The 20,451-nt window shown below is 41.2% G+C and overlaps 1 protein-coding gene across 1 annotated transcript in view; it reads right to left on the bottom strand.

Annotated features, from left to right (window-relative positions):
- The window catches only part of KIF9 (kinesin family member 9), an 84,081-nt gene that overhangs the window by 15,561 nt on the left and 48,069 nt on the right, over nt 1–20,451 (bottom strand). The window contains 5 exon segments of the mRNA XM_043978199.1: nt 1,055–1,159; nt 1,804–1,872; nt 7,627–7,704; nt 15,331–15,395; nt 16,132–16,279. Of these exon segments, the coding sequence (XP_043834134.1) occupies nt 1,055–1,159; nt 1,804–1,872; nt 7,627–7,704; nt 15,331–15,395; nt 16,132–16,279 (465 nt within the window).

Genomic DNA, 20,451 nt, shown 5'->3' with positions numbered 1-20,451 from the left:
TGCACTTACTGGGGTGTACCCTGGGCCACAGGATGCATCTTTCTAACAGAAATTTGGTTCCTTTAGCTAAACTGTAGATTCTTTGGAGCGACATATTACATAGATGCAGATCTCTTAACATGAGACTTATTTGTTGTGGTTTTTTAAAAATACAAATAGACACAAAAGGATCTGAATTCAGAGCTGAAAAGTGCAATCTTATGTATATTAATAATACAAAGTCACAATAGAACTGACCCTTAGAATTCATTGAGACTGGTGCTTCAAGGCTTTAGATAACATCTACTTTATAGAGCCAAATGCTGCCCTAAAAAGGTGTATGTTAAATAAAGTAAATCCACTTACTCCTCCCTGGTCATTTGCAAAAAGAATTTGGCCTTTCTCTAGTTTGGCAGACATGGCCTGGCTAGATATAGAGGAAAACTTAATTTATGTCTTAAAAATAATAGTTAAAACACTTTTCATGAATTAAAAACAAAAAAAAATTAAAATGTACTTTGGTTAACAAATAATGAAAACAATGAAATTAATTTTAAAATATTGTTTAAAAGAGAATGTTAATTTAATGTAATTTTTAAAAATAGTACTCCTTTTGATCTAAAAATCGGGTTTAAATTTAATAATTTTTTTTAAAGGCCTGACAAGTTTTTCCTTGCCTTTGGTTGGGTCATCTTTGGCAATTTAATGTTTGCATATTATAATATGTGTACTGACAGCTTTTGAGGATAGTCTTAAAACTGTCTAAGATCCATTATTCCCCATGCCAGGATTCACAGTAGGAGTTGTTACCCCTAACACACATCCTTTTTCTAAAGGTTCTCTAGCCTGTGCTTTGGGCACACTTAGATGGGGAGCCTTACTTCCTGGGGAACTCACCACTTTGTACTGCAATTAACCCCTCCACTGGAACAGCTGTTAAAGCAATGGGAGTTATGACAGTAGGGTCTAATTTCTCATGAAATGTTTAGAGAATGCCCCCAATCCATCTATTAGCTAAGCAGCTTGTGAATAAAATGCTCCGGCCTCCAAGCAGCTCTGTGAAAATGCTACTCACGTCAATTTCTTCCAGAGATCCATCCAGATACCTGCGAACTTGAGAGTTAATCTCAGCTATTTGGACTTCATCCATAGGATCATAGGTGACCATAGCACGGTTGGCCTTAAAATTGAAAAATGTTTCATTAAAAACAATAGAACTCAAGTCAAACTACTTTACTGTACTTGCACTGGGACAGGGAAGGAGGAGATGCCAGCTCATGAGAACTGATCCTTGCATTCTGGTCTATATCAAGGAAGCATCCCAACAAACTTCGATGTAATGCAAGTATTATCCCCATTTGACAGATGAGGAAACTGAAGCTCAGAAGTTAAGTGAGTTGGCCAGGGACCACAGTTTATCACTCTCAAAGTTGGGATTTGAACTTAAGTTTTTTATCTCTAAGTCTGGTGAATTTCTCATTAAATGTCCTCTTCTTATTTAGTCACAGAGCCAAAATATGAAACCAGATTTTCTGACTCTATGTTGAATTATTTTCCAATGCTATAAATAGGGAAATCGAGTCTTCAGTTTGGGGCTCTAAGGCAGCATGAGAATTGCTGGTGTCGGGATAGAGGACTCTGTGGTAGAAGTCCCTCATTAAGAGGCAGGGCCCTCTGTATGCTCAGAATTATGGGTAGACACCATGAAAAGAGGACAGAAATGAAAAAAGCTCCACGAGTGGAGGATTCCCCCCTCAGTACTATGCAGGCCACAAGCAGGTGGGCAGGCGGATCCAGGAGGAACAGGGGCAAAGAGTTCTTTACCAGACTATCATGTATGGCTAGTTCTTGTTTTAGCAGAATCAACTCCTTCTCCAGATTCTTCACCATTCTCTGGCAGGGAAACAAGAGGAGAAAAAAGACCATGAAAAATGGCTTCTGAACACACAGAAAATCCTCAGTAATTACTTATTAATTGAAGTCATCTAAACTATTACCAATCAAGGAAATTTATCTAAATGGTCCCTTCCTTTTCTTTTTCCTTTGATAATCATGATTTTATCAATTCTTGTTTTCAGTACCTAGATTCTATGAACAATTTATACATTTGTAATTCTAGTATGTTGTTCAGTCCTTTCAGTTGTTTCTAAGTTCTCATGACCCTATTTGGGGTTTTCTTGGCAAAGATATTGGAGTGGTTTGCCATTTCCTTCAATCAGGGTTAAGTGACTTGCCCAAGGTCATAAGCTAGTAAGTGTCTGAAGTGAGATTTGAACTCAGGAAGATGAGTCTTCTTGACTCCAGCTCCAGCAGCCTATCCACTGTGCCACCTAGCTGCTCCTCAAAGCTAGTATAAAAAATCTAAAAACCATAAAGTTGTAATCCTTTTCTAAACCATCATTCCAGTGACTTTCCAGCTTTAAGTCTGGAGATAATTGTCCCTAAAAATGAGAGGATATAAAGTACCAGTGCCTTGAATGTGGATTGAGAATTACATTAGAAAAGTTCCACTAACTCTGCATTTAATAAAACCATACTCACTACACATGTTTTCCAACTGTTCACAGCACATTACAGCACATTTACAGCACATTAACAAAGTTATTGGAAAAAAATGTGTTCCCATTACCAAAGATAACAATGTCACAGGGAGTACATAATTCCAAAAGGGAGATCCAACAGCAGTAAGCAGTTTATCTTAGTAAACAATTCTACTCAACAATAAGATGGATACAGAAGACAGATAATTAAGATGTTAAAAGCTTTAAAATTCATGGTCATGATTCCAAATTGTGATCTGATGCTTCGTTTAACATAAAAAGAAACCAACTGCCTTTGGAATGTTGTCTCTGCACAATGTGGTCAATGCTTCTGTTAATCAATATTCCATTAAGTTATGGTTGTATGAAAAAATAAACCACCAGGACACCATCTCACCTCTTTAAAAAGGCATTTATATTTATCTAAACATGTTCTAAACATGAGATCCAGTGGAATTTCTCCTTCTTAAAATGTTTCGGGGCAGCTAGGTGGTGCAGTGGATAAAGCACCGGCCCTGGATTCAGGAGTTCCTGAGTTCAAATCTGGTCTCAGACACTTGACACTTACTGGCTGTGTGACCCTGGGCAAGTCACTTAACCCCCATTGCCCCGCAAAACAAACAAACAACAACAAAAAAAATTTAAAGAAAAAACAAACAAACAAGCAAACAAAAATGTTTCTAGTGCAACTAAACAATCTGCATTTATAAAACAGTTGTTAAAAACATGCTGATAGGGCAGAATCGACCTCCTCCTTCAGCATGGATCTGATTTTACTCTCAATCACTCAATCAGCATTTATTAAGCACCTCTTCTGACCTTGCAGGAACCAATATTTGCAAGAGTTGGGTCTAAAGTCAACGTCTACCTCATCCCCCCGCCCATTTCCCCCCAGCACTTCCTTTAAGAGTATGGGTTCTGCCTGTTCTGCTAAGAACCTCTTACTGATCCAGTTTCCCCTGTGGTAATCCTCACCTCCTAGCTCTCATGGAAATGAGACATACTGTAGATACCTTCTACTAGTTAACTTGTAGCTTTCAAGAGAAAAACCCTTCCTTGAATGCATCTATATTTGTTTTATTGAATGGTAAATATTTAACAACCAGCTCTCTGGACATACTTTTAAAGTTTAATCTGCACTGTTAACATTCACTCCATCACTTAAGTGGAGAAATTAAAAAAAACCAAACCACCAAATAAACAATAAATCCAGCCCTGATTTGTAACTTGAAAATTTAACAATGCCTCTTGCCAGTAGGAGCTGGCATACTTTTAGTTCATATATATCATAATTTTATAAACTGGCTGGGAGAAAAAGGCAGTGGGAAAATTCAATTCTCTCTCCATCTCCCTGAAGCCCTCCCTTCATGGTCCAGATGAAAGGCCCTTTCTTCATGGAGCCTTTCTTGACTTCACCGGCAGAAGTGATCTTTCTCTTGTCTGGGCTGCTTGTGCTCTGTTTGTACTTATCTTTGGGACTTCACATAGACTACTTTCCAATATAGTTATCTGTACACTGGCCTTACCTCCCGCTACTAGACTGTAAGTTCTGTTAGTTAATAAAAATTTATGAAGCACCTTCTGTGTGTCAGGCAGTGTGCTAAGTGTTGGGGATACAAAAAAAAAAAGCAAAAGACAGTCCCTGCCTTCAGGGAGCTCACAATCAAATGGGAGAGACAACATGCAAATAACCATTTACAAACAAGTTCTATGCAGGATAAATTGGAAATAATCGATGGGGGAAAGCTCTAGAATGATGAAGAATCCAGAAAGGCTTCAGGTAGAAGGTAAGATTTTGGCCGGGATTGGAAAGAATTCAGGAAAACCAGGAGATGAGGAAGGAGGACATTCTGGGAATGGGAGAAAAACAGTGAAAATGCCCAGAGTCAAAGAACAGTAGAGAAGCCAGTGTCATGGGATTGATGGGATGCAAAGTGAAGGAAAACTAGAAAGATGGTAGGCACGGCAGGTACTGAAGGGCTTTGAATGCCCAACGCAGGATTTTATATTTGATCCCGGAGGTGAGAGGGAACCATTGGAATTTATAGAGTAGGGTAGAGTAGGGGAGGGAGGCTATGGTCAGACCTGTGCTTTAGGAAGTTGAGTAGAGGATGGACTGAGGTGGGGAGAGACTTGGGCCAGGGAGACTAACCAGCAGGCTATTGGAATAGTCCATGTGTGAGGTGATGAGGGCCTGCACAAGGCTGGTAGCAGTGTCAGACAGAGGAGAGAAGGGGGAGTACGGGCATTGGTGAGAGATGCCACAAAGGTACAATCAACAGGACTTGGCAACAGATTGCATATAAGGGGCTAGAGACAGTGAGGAGTTGAGGATGACTTCTAGGTTGTAAGCATGAGGGACTGGGCCTCAGCAGTAATAGGGAACTTCGGAAGGGAGGAGGATTTTTTTTTTTTGCAAGGGGGAGGGGGAAGGCAGGAAGGAACTAAGTCAACATTAGGACAGAGAACATGTCTTATTTATCTTTGAATCTCCCAGAGTACATACCACAAAGTCCCATATATGGTAAGGGCCCAGGTAAGATTTGTTTCTGAATGTATAGGAAGCCCAAGAGGTCATGAACATTAATAATTTTATTTAAAATTTGTAAGATTTTGGCTTCTAGTCTTTAAGGCCTTGTTTAGTCCCACCTCCCCAAAGAAGCCTTGGCATTGCAGTCCATTGTATTCCCTCCCTTCTGGGAACGACTATAATACTGACTATATCACGTATTCAACACATCCTTTAATGCTTGGTATTGTTACCTTTTTATATGTCTATCTCAGCTAGACAGTAAGCTTCCCAAAGGCAGAAACTATGGTTTTGTATACCCCACAGCATCTAGCAGAGTAGCTTTAACATAGAAAAAGCTCCGGTCCATAATATAGGACTTGTCAAAGACTTTTCCCGTTCATATCTTTTATGATGCTTTAATCTTTTTTTTGTTTTGTTTTGTTTTTGCAGGGCAATGAGGGTTAAGTGACTTGCCCAAGGTCACACAGCTAGTAAGTGTCAATTGTCTGAGGCGGGATTTGAATTCAGGTCCTCCTGAATCCAGGGCCAGTGCTCTATCCACTGTGCCACCTAGCTGCCCCATGATGCTTTCATCTTAAAAGGTCTCATTTTATTTTATTTTTTTACAAGAAGCTCACATTTCTATAGCAATGATTTATAAAGTGCTTCCTTCACGACTACACTGGGAGGTAAACGTAAATATTATCCTCATTTGAGGAAACTGAATATCAAAGAGGTGAAATGCTAAATGACAAGTAATGATCAGAGTCAGGACACAATCCAGGTCTCCCAACTCCAAGTCCAGTGCTCTTTCCAGTATGATGGGGGAAGGGATAGGCCTTCAGATCCTTTTACCCATCCATTGGCTTTCCATCCTATATTCTGGGTGTGAGAGTTCTTTTGCCCTTTGCATTAGGGCAAGCACTATTGCAAAATAGGAACTCAATTGTGTCCTCTGCCAGCAAATCGTTTTTCTTTAATTATCTTTTTTTAAATTGGAGGCATTTTCTTGAGGGAATGTGTTGGGAGCAGCAAAAATAAAAAAGCATATAACTGACATAGCATTCCTATGAATCTTTCATCGATTTAAGGAAATGAGTCAAAACTATTTCAAATCCAACATCCTATTTGGGGGATTGTTTCATATTTTTCTTTATAAATCAGTATAACCTATTTTTCAGATTTGATCTCAATCAATTTGGGAGTCCAGAATTTGGGGCTTTTTTGCTGTTGCTGTTGAAAGAGTATTCTGATGAGGGGCAGAGTGAGAGAAAATCTAGAATGATTAAAATGCAGGTATAGTAATGAAATAAAATGTAGTCACTTATTTCCTTATCCTTTTCCTCCTGCTTCCATGCTTGTGGTAACACAATTACTACTTCCTCTTCTCCAGGTGGAGATTTTTCTCTCCAATTATCTGAATTTTGCCCAGTTGAAGCAACTCCTTTGGGAAGCCTTCCTTAACTATCCCAGCCCCCAGAGATCTCTTCCTCTACTGAGCTCCTTTACCCGCTGGTCCAGATGGCGAAGGGACGGGCTTCCTTTCTAGATCCTCATTTAGCTTTCGATAGACACTGCCTCATATTATTAGTCTTTATTCAATGTGCATATTTCTTGTCTCTCCAACTAGACTGATCTCAGTGGCCTTAAGCTCTTTGTATCTCCAGTACTTATGACAATGGGCTGCATACAGTAAGTTTAATTTGTTATTTCATTAAAAGCAAGCTGGGCTGGAGCACATTTGGCTCTGACAGTTTGGGGTCAGAATGAGCATACAGATTTTTTTAGCCTCGGGTCCTCCTACTGTGTGCTGAGCTTTATTTTCTGATGTATACAGTACACATCTTTGATTTATGGGAGAGATAGAAGCTTAAAATTTCTTGCATGTCCCATAATGGAAACATTTTATCAGTATGTCGTGTACCTGGTTGCCATACATCTCAGAATGTTCTATATTCTGGTAAGCGACCAAATACTGAAGAATACAGTAAGATACCCCTTGAATCATAGAATGTTAGAACTGGAAGGGATTTTAAGGAACACAGAACATGGAACAAATCAGCTGGAAGGGAACTTGTCATATTGGACATTCTCTGGAATGTGATCATGGAAAGTGGCCTTGGAGCACAGAATGTTAACCTGGGAACAGGTTTTGGATCTCTCCTAGCCCAATTCCTTCTTTAGACAGAAGTGGAAATGTCTTAGGGAAGTGAAATAATTTGCTCAGAAGCCCTTTGTCAGTGGTTGGGTCAGGATTAGAACTCAGATCCACTGAGTCCTGGGACACTCTTTGTTCCATTACAGTCTGTTATCTTCTGAGTCTTCTGTCCCCAAGGACATAGAATCACAGAACTTTAAGGGCTGGAAGGCATCTCAGGGGCCATCTGTTGGAATGCCCTCTGGATTTTACATATGAGATAATGGACATTCGAAGCGATAAAGGGACTGGTCTAATCTTTCAGGGCTAGGGAAGGGCAACACTGGCCCAAGGTTTCATTCTCCCGATTCCCTGTTTACAGCCCTACATCAGCCTGCCTCTGGAAAAATTATTTAGCTTTCACCTTTGTTGTCCCCCAAAGTAATGTGAATAAATACCTCTGCATCATATTTTTCATTGATGGCAGGCTCAGTTGTGATCAGTTTCATTCGGCTGGCAAAACGCAGGGAAGAGAGCTGAAAAACAAATGGTCGTGATCATGAAGTGGCTTTTCCTTCTGTAAGCAGCTCTCAAGTCTCTGGGGGAATGGGGAGTCGCCTTGTTCAGCCTGATCATCTGCCATACTGGGAGATCCTCCAAGAGGATGCTCACTCCCATCTGCATGGCAGAAGGCTTGGGCCCTGCCTGCCCAAACGGGCTATCATATTCTTCAGTCATGCATTCTTGGCTGTGGAGCAGTCTCACAAAGAAAGGTTTGCCAGCTTTCCCAAGAAAATGCCCAAAAGAGAAGAATACTGATTTTTAAGTTTGCTTGCCTAGCTGTCTATTTTGTAAGTGAGGAAGGGGGTATTTGATGAATGGAAAGAGGAGGGGAGAATGGAGGTGGCTTTGGGGCTCCCTTCTTCTAAACCTGGGACATTTAATCACAAAGTATGGCCCAACAGTTCTTAGACACATTTTTATTGGTCTGCTCACATCTGCCTGATCACCTCTGAGGAGAGACATTTGTAAAGCATGTAATTAGTGTCTAATAAATGACGGAAGGCTAATACCCAAGTGTGGTAGCTTTCCAGAAGCACTAGATCTCTGGGGCTTAAGCTGGGAGCCACTGGACCCACATGGTGACGTTGCTCATTCCCTCCCTGAATAACTTCTGGGAAAACATTTCTTTCTGGCAGAATAGTTTCAATAGTTAGGTGAGTAATGGCAGGAGATCACAAAGTCAATAGATTCAATAGCATTTAGAGGGGAAAACCATCTATCTTTCATGGCCACTCACTGGTAAGCCTCAAACTTGCTAATCAACTTGACACTCAGGCCAGTGTTAATCAGCCAATGTCTAGAAAAGGAATGGATGAGTATATTCTGGCCATAAATATGCCTTCCGTGGAATTCCTAGAAGGGAGAATGGTAAAGTCTTTTCCTTAAATGAAAGAGGGAAGGCTAATCCCATAGAGTTGGGGTCATTTCTGCATCATTTAGTCTTGCTTTGGAAAGTTGGGAGAGAGCTGAAAAGAACTTTAGAAGTCACCAAAAGTAACCATTTTTTGGTTTTGTTTTGTTTTTTGGCCAGGCAATGAGAGTTAAGTGACTTGCCCAGGGTCACACAGTTAGTGTCAAGTGTCTGAGGCCAGATTTGAACTCAGGTCCTCCTGACTCCAGAGCTGGTGCTCTATCCACTGAGCCACCTTGCTGCCCCAGAAAGTAACCATTTGTAAAATGAGTCCAAGGCTACACATGGGGGAAATGGAGCCCGGAGGAAAAGTTATTTGCCCAAGGTTTTGTAGCTGGCTAGAGGCAGGGCAGAGTTGAAAGTCAGTTTCTTGGACTCCTGCCCAGTCCTCTTTTCAACCTACTCAGAGCATCTCTTCTTTTCCAAAGACTCAATAATGACACCGAGTAGTCTGTCATGTCTCTTAAAAAAGGAGGGAAGTTTAGCACTGAAATGTGTGAGTTAGAGATTAGAAATAAACTTGCTTGAGGTCTCACAGGAAATCAGGGACAAATTTACAATCAGAACCAAGAACCCCAAAATTTCTAACTACTTTCTTAGTCCAATGAGAAAGGAATATAGTAGAATATTTTTGTTGGATTCTCTGTAGAATAAGATATAGCATCTTTTTTTTATTTTATAGAAACTTACCTGTGATTAAAGCAGCAAAGGCTTTGGTATAAATATCAAAATGTTTAAAAATATTTATAAGAAGTTCTTCATTCATTCCATATATTTTTGTCCTTCCTCTCTCTCTTTCTGGCTCCCTGCCTCCTACTGAGAAACTCTTTGGGATTAGTATAACTCTTTCTCCAGACAATGAGGCTTGGAGGCAATGTTGGCAAGTTCTGTGGATCCACAGCCCAGGGACACCTTAGGGAGCAGCAGGACAAACATCTGGTTCTGATGGATACAGCTGTGTCCTGGTCCTGTGACCCATACCTGGGAAGAGCTCTCAGCCCTTTAAAAAGTTTCTTCCTATTTGAAAAGGAAGCTGGAAGGTTGGCTAATACTAAGAATGAGGGTGGGGAATATTTGCTTAAGTGCTATTTAATTCAAATCAAATGTGCCTTTGTTTATATATTTGGATGGTATGAGTAAGTATTTTGTTACACTTTATTCTCACATTTTGGACCAGGCTTGTGGTTTAACAACCCTCTGGCTTTCCTTGAAGACAGAGGGGCCAGAAAAACCTCTGAAATGTCAACCCTTGTAAGGACGATCAGCATTTAGCATCTAAACTAAAATCCCAGACACGAGTCCCCTTGTTTGAGGTTTAATCACTTTACCAGGTCCTCTACTTCCTAAACTCAAGCCCCACTTCGGAAGGGTATAAGCTCATCAGAAAGATTATAGAGCTTTAGTCATAGGACATTAGAGCACGATCTGTGGCATTGAGAGCTAGAGGGGTCATAGGTGCCTAGAAAGGACTATTTACTTATGTTGAAGGCAATCAGGCCACTGAAGGCGCTATAGTTTTAATTCTCCATTATGGTCACTTTTTTGAACTGGCCAATACAGAAATTAGTTTTGCTTGACTATACATATTTGCTACAGGTTTCTTTCTCTATCTTTCTCTCTCTCTCTCTCTTTTTTTTTTTTTTTTGCGGGGCAATTGGGGTTAAGTGACTTGCCCAGGGTCACACAGCTAGTAAGTGTTAAGTGTCTGAGGCCGGATTTGAACTCAGGTACTCCTGAATCCAGGGCCGGTGCTTATCCACTGCACCACCTAGCCGCCCCCTCAACACAGTTTTAAACATATGGGATTAGAAATCTTTCTAAATGCATCCTAGACTTCCATTCTCTCTTAAACTAAGGAGGCTGAACAAAATCTAACTGGGTCATTAGGCACATCCAGCATCTTACTGTGCTGTTGTGATACAGTGAAGCCCCTAGGGCCTCTTTAGACGCCTCAGATTCACTGCTTCGGCTTTACTGCAGGGTTTCAGATTGCTGGGATTTTACAGTTTTTCTGACTCCTGCTTCTCTCTCAGGTAGGCAGCGTCTCTCCATGTTGCTATCACTTGAGGTTGCCTTTAACAAGTGTGCAGTTTTCTAATCTGCTGATTCTAACCTTCTCGAGGCTGAGAAACCGGATCACCAACCTGGTCAAAACTGTACATTAAAGCAAAATCAATCAGGCTCTGTGCTGAGGGGTCCCAGTGCCAGGCCAGAGTATGCAGACTTTGTTGCAGCCCTTTTGGCAACTCAGAGAAATCCTTTCAATACCTTTGGTCTCAGTGATGCTAGAAGTCTGACCCCCAAAGAAGTGGTGGGTTACTGTACTCCTTTACATTTCCCAGAACGCTGGGCACGGTCCTAGTCACAAGGCAGGCATTTCAAAAGGCTCATTTGGCTGCATAAAACAAGGGCCTGAACAGTAGAATGTACATCTGTTCTTCCACAGGTGTTACAAAAAAATCTGGCTCATCAAGTCCCTATTTCATTTATCCTTTTGGACTAGAAGCTGCAGAAGAAACATCTATACCTATTCTGTTCCCACAGAATATCAGTAAACAAAAGTGAACTGTCAGGAAGCTCCTGCTGAGCAGTTTGGGCTTCCTAGGCTACTTCCATGTCTTCACCACTTACTGCATCGAGTCTCTCTCCTGCCACTTTGCAGTATAGTTGGTACAGCAGAAGTCCCTTGAGAACAAGGGTTCTTAACCTGGGGTCTGTCGATTTGTTTTGTTTTGTTTTGTTTTTGTTTTGGTAAGGCAACTGGGGTTAAGCGACTTACCCAAGGTCACACAGCTAGTAAGTGTTAAGTGTCTGAGGCCGGATTTGAACTCAGGTCTTCCTGACTCCAGGGCCCGTGCTCTATCCACTGCGCCACCTAGCTGCTCTGTTTGTTTTTGTTTTTGTTTTTGTCGACTTGTTTTAAAAGACTGATAGTGGTGTCTCACTGATGTATTTCCTTCGTGACCCTGCCTACAGACCCCATCAGGCTGCCAAAGAGGTTTGTGACGCTAAGAAGGCTGTAGCCTGACTGCAATGAAGCACAGGTTTGACATGGACCACACATCACTGTAGACTTCACTTTGCACATAGTGGTGCGGAGAAGCCCCAGAGCACTGAAGCAAGTGATCCCTATGTTCTTTTCAAATGGAAAATGCCCTTTATGGAAACTGATTGGGCTGTGCCAAATCCACCAGGCCTTTCCAGAACTTAAAATCGCTTCAGGAATGCAAAAGACTCTGACATCTGTGGAAAAAATGAGTGAGGGCAAAGGGATTTCACTCCCAATTGATTTGGGCAACCCCCATGCAGATAAAGATGGAGGCAGGCTAGGTGGCCGTGCAGTAGATAGAGCACTGGGCCTGGGATCAGGAAAACTGAGTTCAAATTCAGCCTCAGGAACTTATTAGCTGTGTGACCTTGGGCAAGTCACTTAACCCTCTTTGTTTCAATTTCCTTATCTATAAGATGAGCTGGAGATGGAAATGGCTAACCACTCCAATATCTCTGTCAAGATACTGTGACCCCAAATGTAGTCACAAAGAGTTGGACACAACTGAACAACATACAGATAAAAGACTTAGATGTGATCTTTAATTGGGAAGGGGAAAGCCCGAGAAAGTTTGTTACTAACTTCTCTGAGGTAAGAAATTCCTGGGAGACCATCAAGGTCATCCAAAATGAGCTCTCTCTCTCTCTTTCTCAGCAATCGGGTTAAGTGACTTGCCCAGGGTCACACAGTAGTGTCTGTAATTTGAACTCAGGTCCTCTTAACTCCAGGACCAGTGCTCTATCTGATGTAGGAGGCAAAAAAGGGGTTAATAGAAAAACCTAAGACCCAAGCTTTAATTGAGATATTAGCTCCAAAAGGGAGTTAGACCCCAGTTAATAGATAACTTACAAGTCAGGATGCTAGGTTCTCTTACCCACAGTAATCAGTAGCCATAACGGGAACAGAGGGAGCTAGGCCGTGAAGACCTTAAATAAAATGACAGGCTATAAAAAACTCAAACTAGAAATAAATGATAAATGAAGATGTTTTGAAATTAGCTTAGCTGCCCCCATCTCCTTCATTCTAAACAAATTAAATGACAACAACAAACATCCTTTCCTAAACCCTGCTCTACTTCCTCGTACCACCAAACTCCTCAAAAGAATTAGTACATTCCGGGCAGCTAGGTGGCGCAGTGGATAGAGCACTGGCCCTGGGTTCAGGAGGACCTGAGTTCAAATTCGGCCTCAGACACTTGACACTTACTAGCTGTGTGACCCTGGGCAAGTCACTTAACCCCCATTGCCTCACCAAAAAAAAAAAAAAAGAAAGAAAGAAAAGAAAAGAAAGAAAGAAAGAAAAAAAGAGAATAAGTACATTCTACATACTCCCTCAACATGCTTACCACCCACTCTTTCCTCAACCCTTTTTCATCCGGCTTCCACATCCATCACCATCTTAAAACTTTTGTGAAGGATCTTGTAATCGCCAGATCCAAGGACCCTTCCTAGTATTTATTCTCCTTGACCTGTCTGCATTATTTGAGACTATTGAGAATAATCTTGAAATTTTCTCTTTTTTTGCTTTTTGTGATACTGATGCTTCCTGTTCATTCAACCTTTATGACAGCTCCTACTTTTGCTTTCTCTTACTTCCTGATGTCTAAATATAAGTGTTCATTAAGGCTTACTCCTCAATCCTCACTCTTCCTTTGGTGGTCTCATCTACTCATGACTGTCATCTTTATGGCTATGCCTTCTAAATCTCCACCTCCAGAACTGATGATGCCTCTTCTGACCTAAAGAATATCATAGCAACTGTCTGTTAGACATCTATACTTGAATTTCCCACTGGTATAGCATATACCTACTCCAAACCAACTTCATCATCTTCTCCCCCAAATCAGGTCTTGCTCCTTACTACTTGAATACTTCATTATTTCTCTTTTCTTTCTTTTTTTTTCTCATTATTTCTCTATATTAGAGATAGGGACTGGACCTGAGATTTCACTGGTATAGGGAATTCCAAGCTATAAGGTTATCAGCAGAAGGGAGTTCCCTCTTATTAATGTAGGTCATACCTTCTCTGCAGCTTGTAGCCTTAAAGTGTTGCCTGGAGCACTAAGAGGTTAAGTGATTTGACCAAGTTCACATAGCCAGTATGTATCAGAGGTGGGATTTCAATTATTCTTTTTTTGGGGGGGGGGAACAGGGCAATGAAGGTTAAGTGATTTGCCCAGGGTCACACAGCTAGTAAGTGTCAAGTGTCTGAGGCTGGATTTGAACTCAAGTCCTCCTGAATCCAGGGCCTGTGCTTTATCCACTGTGCCACCTAGCTGCCCCAGAGGTGGGATTTGAATCTAGGCCTTCCTGGCTCTGAGGCCAGCTCTCCACCCACTATGCCATGTTGCTTCCTATTTATAGAAATATCAAACCTTTATTTCATTTATTTATTTATTTAATATCAACCCTTTACTGAAGTCACCAGGGCTTGAATTCCCAGACATCTTTGATTTTCCCTCTCCTTTCACATCCAATGTCACCAGTTTTAATAATCTCTCTCTCTGTGCAATTGGGGTTAAGTGAGTTGCCCAGGGTCACACAACTAGTAAATGTCTGAGGTGAGATATGAACTCAGGTCCTCCTGACTCCAGAGCTGCTGCTCTATCCACTGAGCCACCCAGATGCCCCAATAACATCTCTGAAATCCTCTCTTTTCTTTGTCTCACTGCCACCACTCTAAATCCGTAACAGCCAACCCCCTTACCTGGTCTCCCCATTCCCATTCTCAAAATTTTCCCTCTAATCTTCACACATGCTGCTGTGACATCAGTCTTCCTGAAGGATGACTCTGATCATGTCATTCCCCTGCTCTAAACCCTTCAGTGACTCCCCATTGCTTGATGAATAAAGCCTTAACTACTGTGATTCAAGCCTCTCTTTGATCTCCATTTTAAAGCTCATTCCCCCCTACTCCCCACCCCATTCCCTTTTAAGTACCTTATGCAATGGTTAGACTGGACTTCTGACTATTCCCTAAACAAAGTCACTCTTTTCCTACCCCTGGTCTATTGCTTACAGGTAGTTCCAGCATATCAAATGTCTTCCCCACAAATCTTTACTCAAATTCTATCTTATCCATGAAGCTTTCCCTGATCCTTTCAATAATCTCTTCTCCCCTGAACTCTCACAGCACAAAAACACCTCTGTACTTTGGTTATTTGTATGGTTACTTGTCTTAGCTTCTCTATGGGATAAATTCTTTTTTTTTTTTTGCTGGGCAATGAGGGTTAAGTGACTTGCTCAGGGTCACACAGCTAGTAAGTGTCAAACGTCTGCGGCTAGATTTGAACTCAGGTACAACTGAACCCAAGGTTTGTGCTTTATCCACTGCTCCACCTAGCTGCCCCCGGGATAAATTCTTAAGAGATGAAAACTGGGGTCTCATATTCAAGTCCCCTACAGTACTGAAGTACAGTTATTTGCACACAGTTGATTTTCAATAAATATTTGCCAAAATGAATGATTAAGCTATAGCAGGGCCTTGTGAACTTATCCTTGAAAACCTGTTTTTGGAAAAGGGGTTTAAATAGGATGCACAAAGAATCTTCTTCTCTTTTGCCCATTCTTAAGGCAAAGGGCAATTCATGTTCTTGGGAAGAAAAATCTATCCCAGAAAGTAACTGTCCCCTCTACTTACTGTCTCATCCAACTGAGTGGCATCACCATAGACATTTGCCACAATGACCATGTTACAATTTCCCCCTGCAAAGGAAGAAGACAGGCCATAAACCACAAGGGTTTCATGCTAAGACAATCCCCTTAAAGTTATATCAATTAGAAAATGGGAATAGCAACTAGATCAGTGATTTTACTCTACCCATGCAAGATGGCCCCTTCCATGCAAGAACCTTGCCTAGGGTCAGGTGGCCAGAACGTGTCCGAGGCTGGTCTTATCTTTTTGGCTCCAAGGCCAAATCTCTACCTACTATGCCTGTGATGATTAGTGAGGGATGGGGTTGGGGGGAAGTGTGCATAGTGGAGGAGACACACCCAGCAAAGAAAGAAAAAAAATAAGGAGATGAACACAGAGGTGGAGACACATACATAGGAAAATGAGAGACAAGAGGAAGAGAGAAATGGCAGGAAAGGAAGGAAAAAAAAGAAGAAATAGCAGGAGAAGAAAATGAAACAAAAAAAAATGGAGAGTAAAGAAGAGAAAGTCAGATAGACAAAGAACATATACCATGCTTTTGACTCATTCTACTATGTATGATGGTCACTGAGAAAAATATACATGAAAGTATGTATAAACTTGAAAAGAAGAGATGAGGAGACAGAGGTCTTGATGGAATTCAGATGCCTTCTATCTCTTTATTGTTTTAACACTGTCAAAAGCAATGGTGAGTGTCTCCTGTTGGCACATATAGAAGCCTGGTTGGATAAGCCATGATGCTTTTCTTTGACAATTTTATATCAACCTAAATTCTGATTCCCTTACCTAATGAGTCCTTCAGAGCGTGGGTGAGCTTGCACTGCCGGAAGGGGACGTGCTCTCTCTTTCGGTCCCCTAGAGCAATAATGGCCTGCTCCAGGAAGGACAAGGACTTGTTGATGTATGTAGCTTCCTTCAGGATTTGCCCTTCTGACTACGATGCAGGAAAAAAAAGGTCAGATGGTTCAGACATCTCACTTCCGATGGAGAGGCCCATTTGCCAAAACCAGCTCTGCTCATTCGTTATTACTCAGTGGTAATACTATTCTCCCAATCACTTGGGTTCAGAACCTCACAACTATTACCCATGTCCTGCTAGGCACCAATTCTGTAAACTCTTCCTTCACAATAACAATGATTTATTAAATGCCTACTGTATGCAGAGCCCAATGCCAGGGAGTGGGGAGGTGGGGGTGGGGCGGGAACTTAAAGTTTAGATAAGACATAGTTCCCTGCCCTCATGGTGTTTAACAGGAGGAATAGGCCAAAAACACAGAAAACATTAATACACAATGTTAAACAAATGAAATAGATTCTTGCAACTCCAAGAGCCATCTGAGATCCTTCTGGCCACAGAGACCAGGGGAAAGCCTTGCAGAAGAGGAAGCATTTGGTTGGCCTCCAAACGATGCATAGAATTCAACAAACACAGGGAATAGAACAAGCTAAAGCATAGAGGCAGGAAAGAGCAGAGTGTTTGGCAGGTAGGCCAGTTCGAATGGAAGTTAGCAGTAAGAGACAAGGCTGGCAGAATAGGGCAGTGTCAGACTGCATTGGGCCCTGAATGCCAGACACAGGATTTTAACATTAATCACTGTGCAATGAGTCACTAAAGAGTTCTGAGCAAAGAAGTGACAAGATCAGACCTATGCTTGTGCAGGCTTTTTTGTAGTAATATGAAAAATGGACTGTATTCTATAATATAAATGAAGATGCTCATTTAATTTGCCTTAAATGTTCAGAATAAAAAAAGAAATTAAATTAGAATCTTTTTAAAAAAGATATGACTGAAGGGGCAGCTAGGTGGCACAGTGGATAGAGCACCAGCCCTGTAGTCAGGAGTACCTGAGTTCAAATCCGGCCTCAGACACTTAACACTTACTAGCTGTGTGACCCTGGGCAAGTCACTTAACCCCAATTGCCTCACAAAAAAAAAAAAAAAAAGATATGACTGCAGACTGCAGGGAGAGAGTAGAGGAAAGATCTGCTATGAAGCTATTTGTCTGGGAAAATAGAAATGAAGGCCTGCATAAGGGTAGTGGGAGTGGGAATAGAAAGGAGGAGATGGAGATAATTTATTGTTGTTTTTCAGTTGTTTCAGTCATGTCCAACTCTCTGTGACCCCTTTTGGAGTTTCCTTGGCAAAGACACTGGACTGGTTTGCATTTCCTTCTCCAGCTCATTTTACGGATGAGGAACTGAAGCCAACAGGCTTGAGTGACTTTCCCAGGGTCACACAGCTTTGTAAGTGACTGAGGCAAGATTTGAACTCAGGAAGAGTCCCTGTACTCTCTCAACTGGGCCACCTAGCTGCCCAAATATTGGACATAATGGATTTGATTTAAGTGCAAACATTTATTAAGTACCATGGACATGCTAGTCATTATGCCAGGTACTTACTGGCAATATAAAAACAGAACATGAAACAGGTCTTTGCTCTCAAGGAGCTTATATTCTACTGGGGTGGGGTACAACAGATACACAGACAGATAAAGTATATATATTAGGAAGGAAAATGAGAGCAACTGGAGGGCTCAAGAAAGGTCTTTTGCCAGAGATGGCACAAAAACTGGGGATCTAAAAGAGATCGGAAAAGGGTATTTGGCAAACACTTGAGTTGGCACGAAGGGGAGCAATATGAAATGTCTGGAAAGATGGTCAGGAGATAGATTGGGGAGAGCTTTAAATGCTAAAGTGAACACTTCTTGTAGCAAGGAACTGGGGTGGGGTTGGGGGTGGGGAAGGTGAGAGCCAATCAATTGGGGAATGGCTGAACTGTGATACATAAATATAATGGAACATTATTACTCTCTATGAAATGATGAAAAGGGTGGATTTAGAGAAAACTGGAAAGGCTTCTGTGAACTGATTCAGAATGAAATGAGCAGAACTGGGAAATGATTAATATGAGCACAACACTGTAAAAGAAAGACTTAAGAACTCTGACCAAGGTAGTGAGCAACTGGAATTCCAGAAGACTGAAGATGTCATTTATATGACAGTCTTAAGTGCCCTGTTTAACTTTTCAGTTATCTATGCTTGTAAGGTCAGGCACTGTATCTCATATTTACTTTTATGTCTCAGTCCTAGCAACCTTGAGCACATAGTAGCTACCCATTAAGTTCTTGCTGAAAGAATTAAATTAAGACCTGAATTCACCTTACTCTACCAGGCTTTTTTTCTTTTGCGCAAGGCAATTGGGGTTAAGTGACTTGCCCAGGGTCACACAGCTAGTAAGTGTCAAGTGTCTGAGGCCGGATGTGAACTCAGGTCCTCCTGACTCCAGGGCTGGGGCTCTATCCACTGCGCCACCTAGCTGCCCCTCTACCAGGCTTTTTAAAGAGTGGAAATGCAGACCTTTGGAATGTCTTATATCAATCTTAAAAGAACAGAAACCTTTCAGTTCCTTTTGCTGGGCCCAGGGGGTTACTGTTTCAAACAAGAAAACTTTTCATAGAGAATTTTCATTTTCAACAGATGGTCCTAGAAGCCTAAGAAAATTCATTTGGAGGTAATGCTATGTAATCATAGAATCTTAGAAATGGAAGGGACGCCCAATATTTCGTAGCCCAACTCCCTACTTTAAGCAAAAGGGATCTAAAATATCCCTGACAAGTGGTCATTTCCATCTTTGAATAGATTCCAGAGATGGGGTATTCTCTACCTTTTGAGACAGTTTATTCCACTTTCAATCAATAATAAAAAAATTAGCACTGTTAATAAGTTTTTTCTTTTATTTTGATGAAATCTGCCTCTCTCCGTCTTTTACCCATTTGTCCTAGTTCTGCCTAATGGGACGAAGAAGCCTAACCCTTCTTCCATATAAACATCCCTAAATCTCTTCTTCTCTGTGCTAGACATTCTCAGTTCCTTCCTCTGATCTTCAGGTGACATATCAAAATATCCTCACAATTAGGATTGTCCTCAAGAGTCTTGTCGACTCTCTTTTAATAGGTTATGAACTGGGGCAGCTAGATGGCGCAGTGGATAAAGCACCAGCCCGGAGTCAGGAGGACCTGAGTTCAAATGCGGCTTCAGACACTTAACACTTACTAGCTGTGTGACCCTAGGCAAGTCACTTAACCCCAATTGCCCTGCAAAAAAAGAAAAAAGAAAAAGAAAAGAATAGGTTATGAACCAAGAGGTTCAATTTTGAGAAAAATTTAAGCAAAGGCCCAGATGCACTCACTTCATAACTCAGATCATTTCCTACATGGGGAATTAGGTCTGGGAACAATCGAACATTCTGCCTTTGTAAGATCACGACCATTTGCTTTGGTTCTCTTCTTTCATCTTTCCTATTTGTAAATCAAGCACCCTGGGTTATGGGTTGTCATTATAACATACTTGCAAAGCACAGATCTCCCACAGCTGATTGAAATTGCCTGCCTGCAATCACAGGTCTCTCATTACTCAATCAGCTGCTGCTATTGTAAATTTATTTTTATCATATGAGGATAACAATTATCTTAAAATGTATTATAAACTTAACAGCTATCAACAAAATACTCATACAAACATAAAAAAACAAGGGGGTAAATCACACACCAACCCTGTATCCTTTAATGAGGCAGAATCAGCAAAAAGCAAGTAAGATTCCCTTGTTCTGTGTCCCTCTTGAGGCAAGGTTCAAGTATTGCCACTACAGACCTACATTTTCCCTTTCTTCCCCCATTTAGTTCTATTCAGTGTATATACCATTTGGACTCCACTGATTTTACTCTTAATCACCTCATACGGATTTTCCTCTATTTCCTGGCATGTTTTATATTATTGTGTTTTTATGGCATCATGTTGTTGAGTTGTTTTTCAGTCATGTCCGACCCTTTGTGACCCCATTTGGGGTTTTCTTGGTGAAGATATTGGAGTGGTTTGCCATTTCCTTCTCCAGTTCATTTTGTAGATAAGGAAATGGAGGCAAACAGGGTTAAGTGACTTGCCCAGGGTCACATAGCTAGTAAGTATCTGAGCCTGAATTTGAACTCACCAAGAGCAGTCTTTCTGACTCCAGGCCTAGCACTCCAGTCACTGTACCATATAGCTGGCAGCATATCATTCCATTAAGTTACTATAACAATTTATTCAGTCATTTCCTAATTGTTGGAC

The sequence above is a fragment of the Dromiciops gliroides genome, chromosome 1, assembly GCF_019393635.1.
Source record: "Dromiciops gliroides isolate mDroGli1 chromosome 1, mDroGli1.pri, whole genome shotgun sequence".
Lineage (NCBI taxonomy): Eukaryota > Metazoa > Chordata > Mammalia > Microbiotheria > Microbiotheriidae > Dromiciops > Dromiciops gliroides.
Note: the sequence above shows the minus strand (reverse complement) of the source record. Positions and strands in the feature narration are given on the sequence as shown.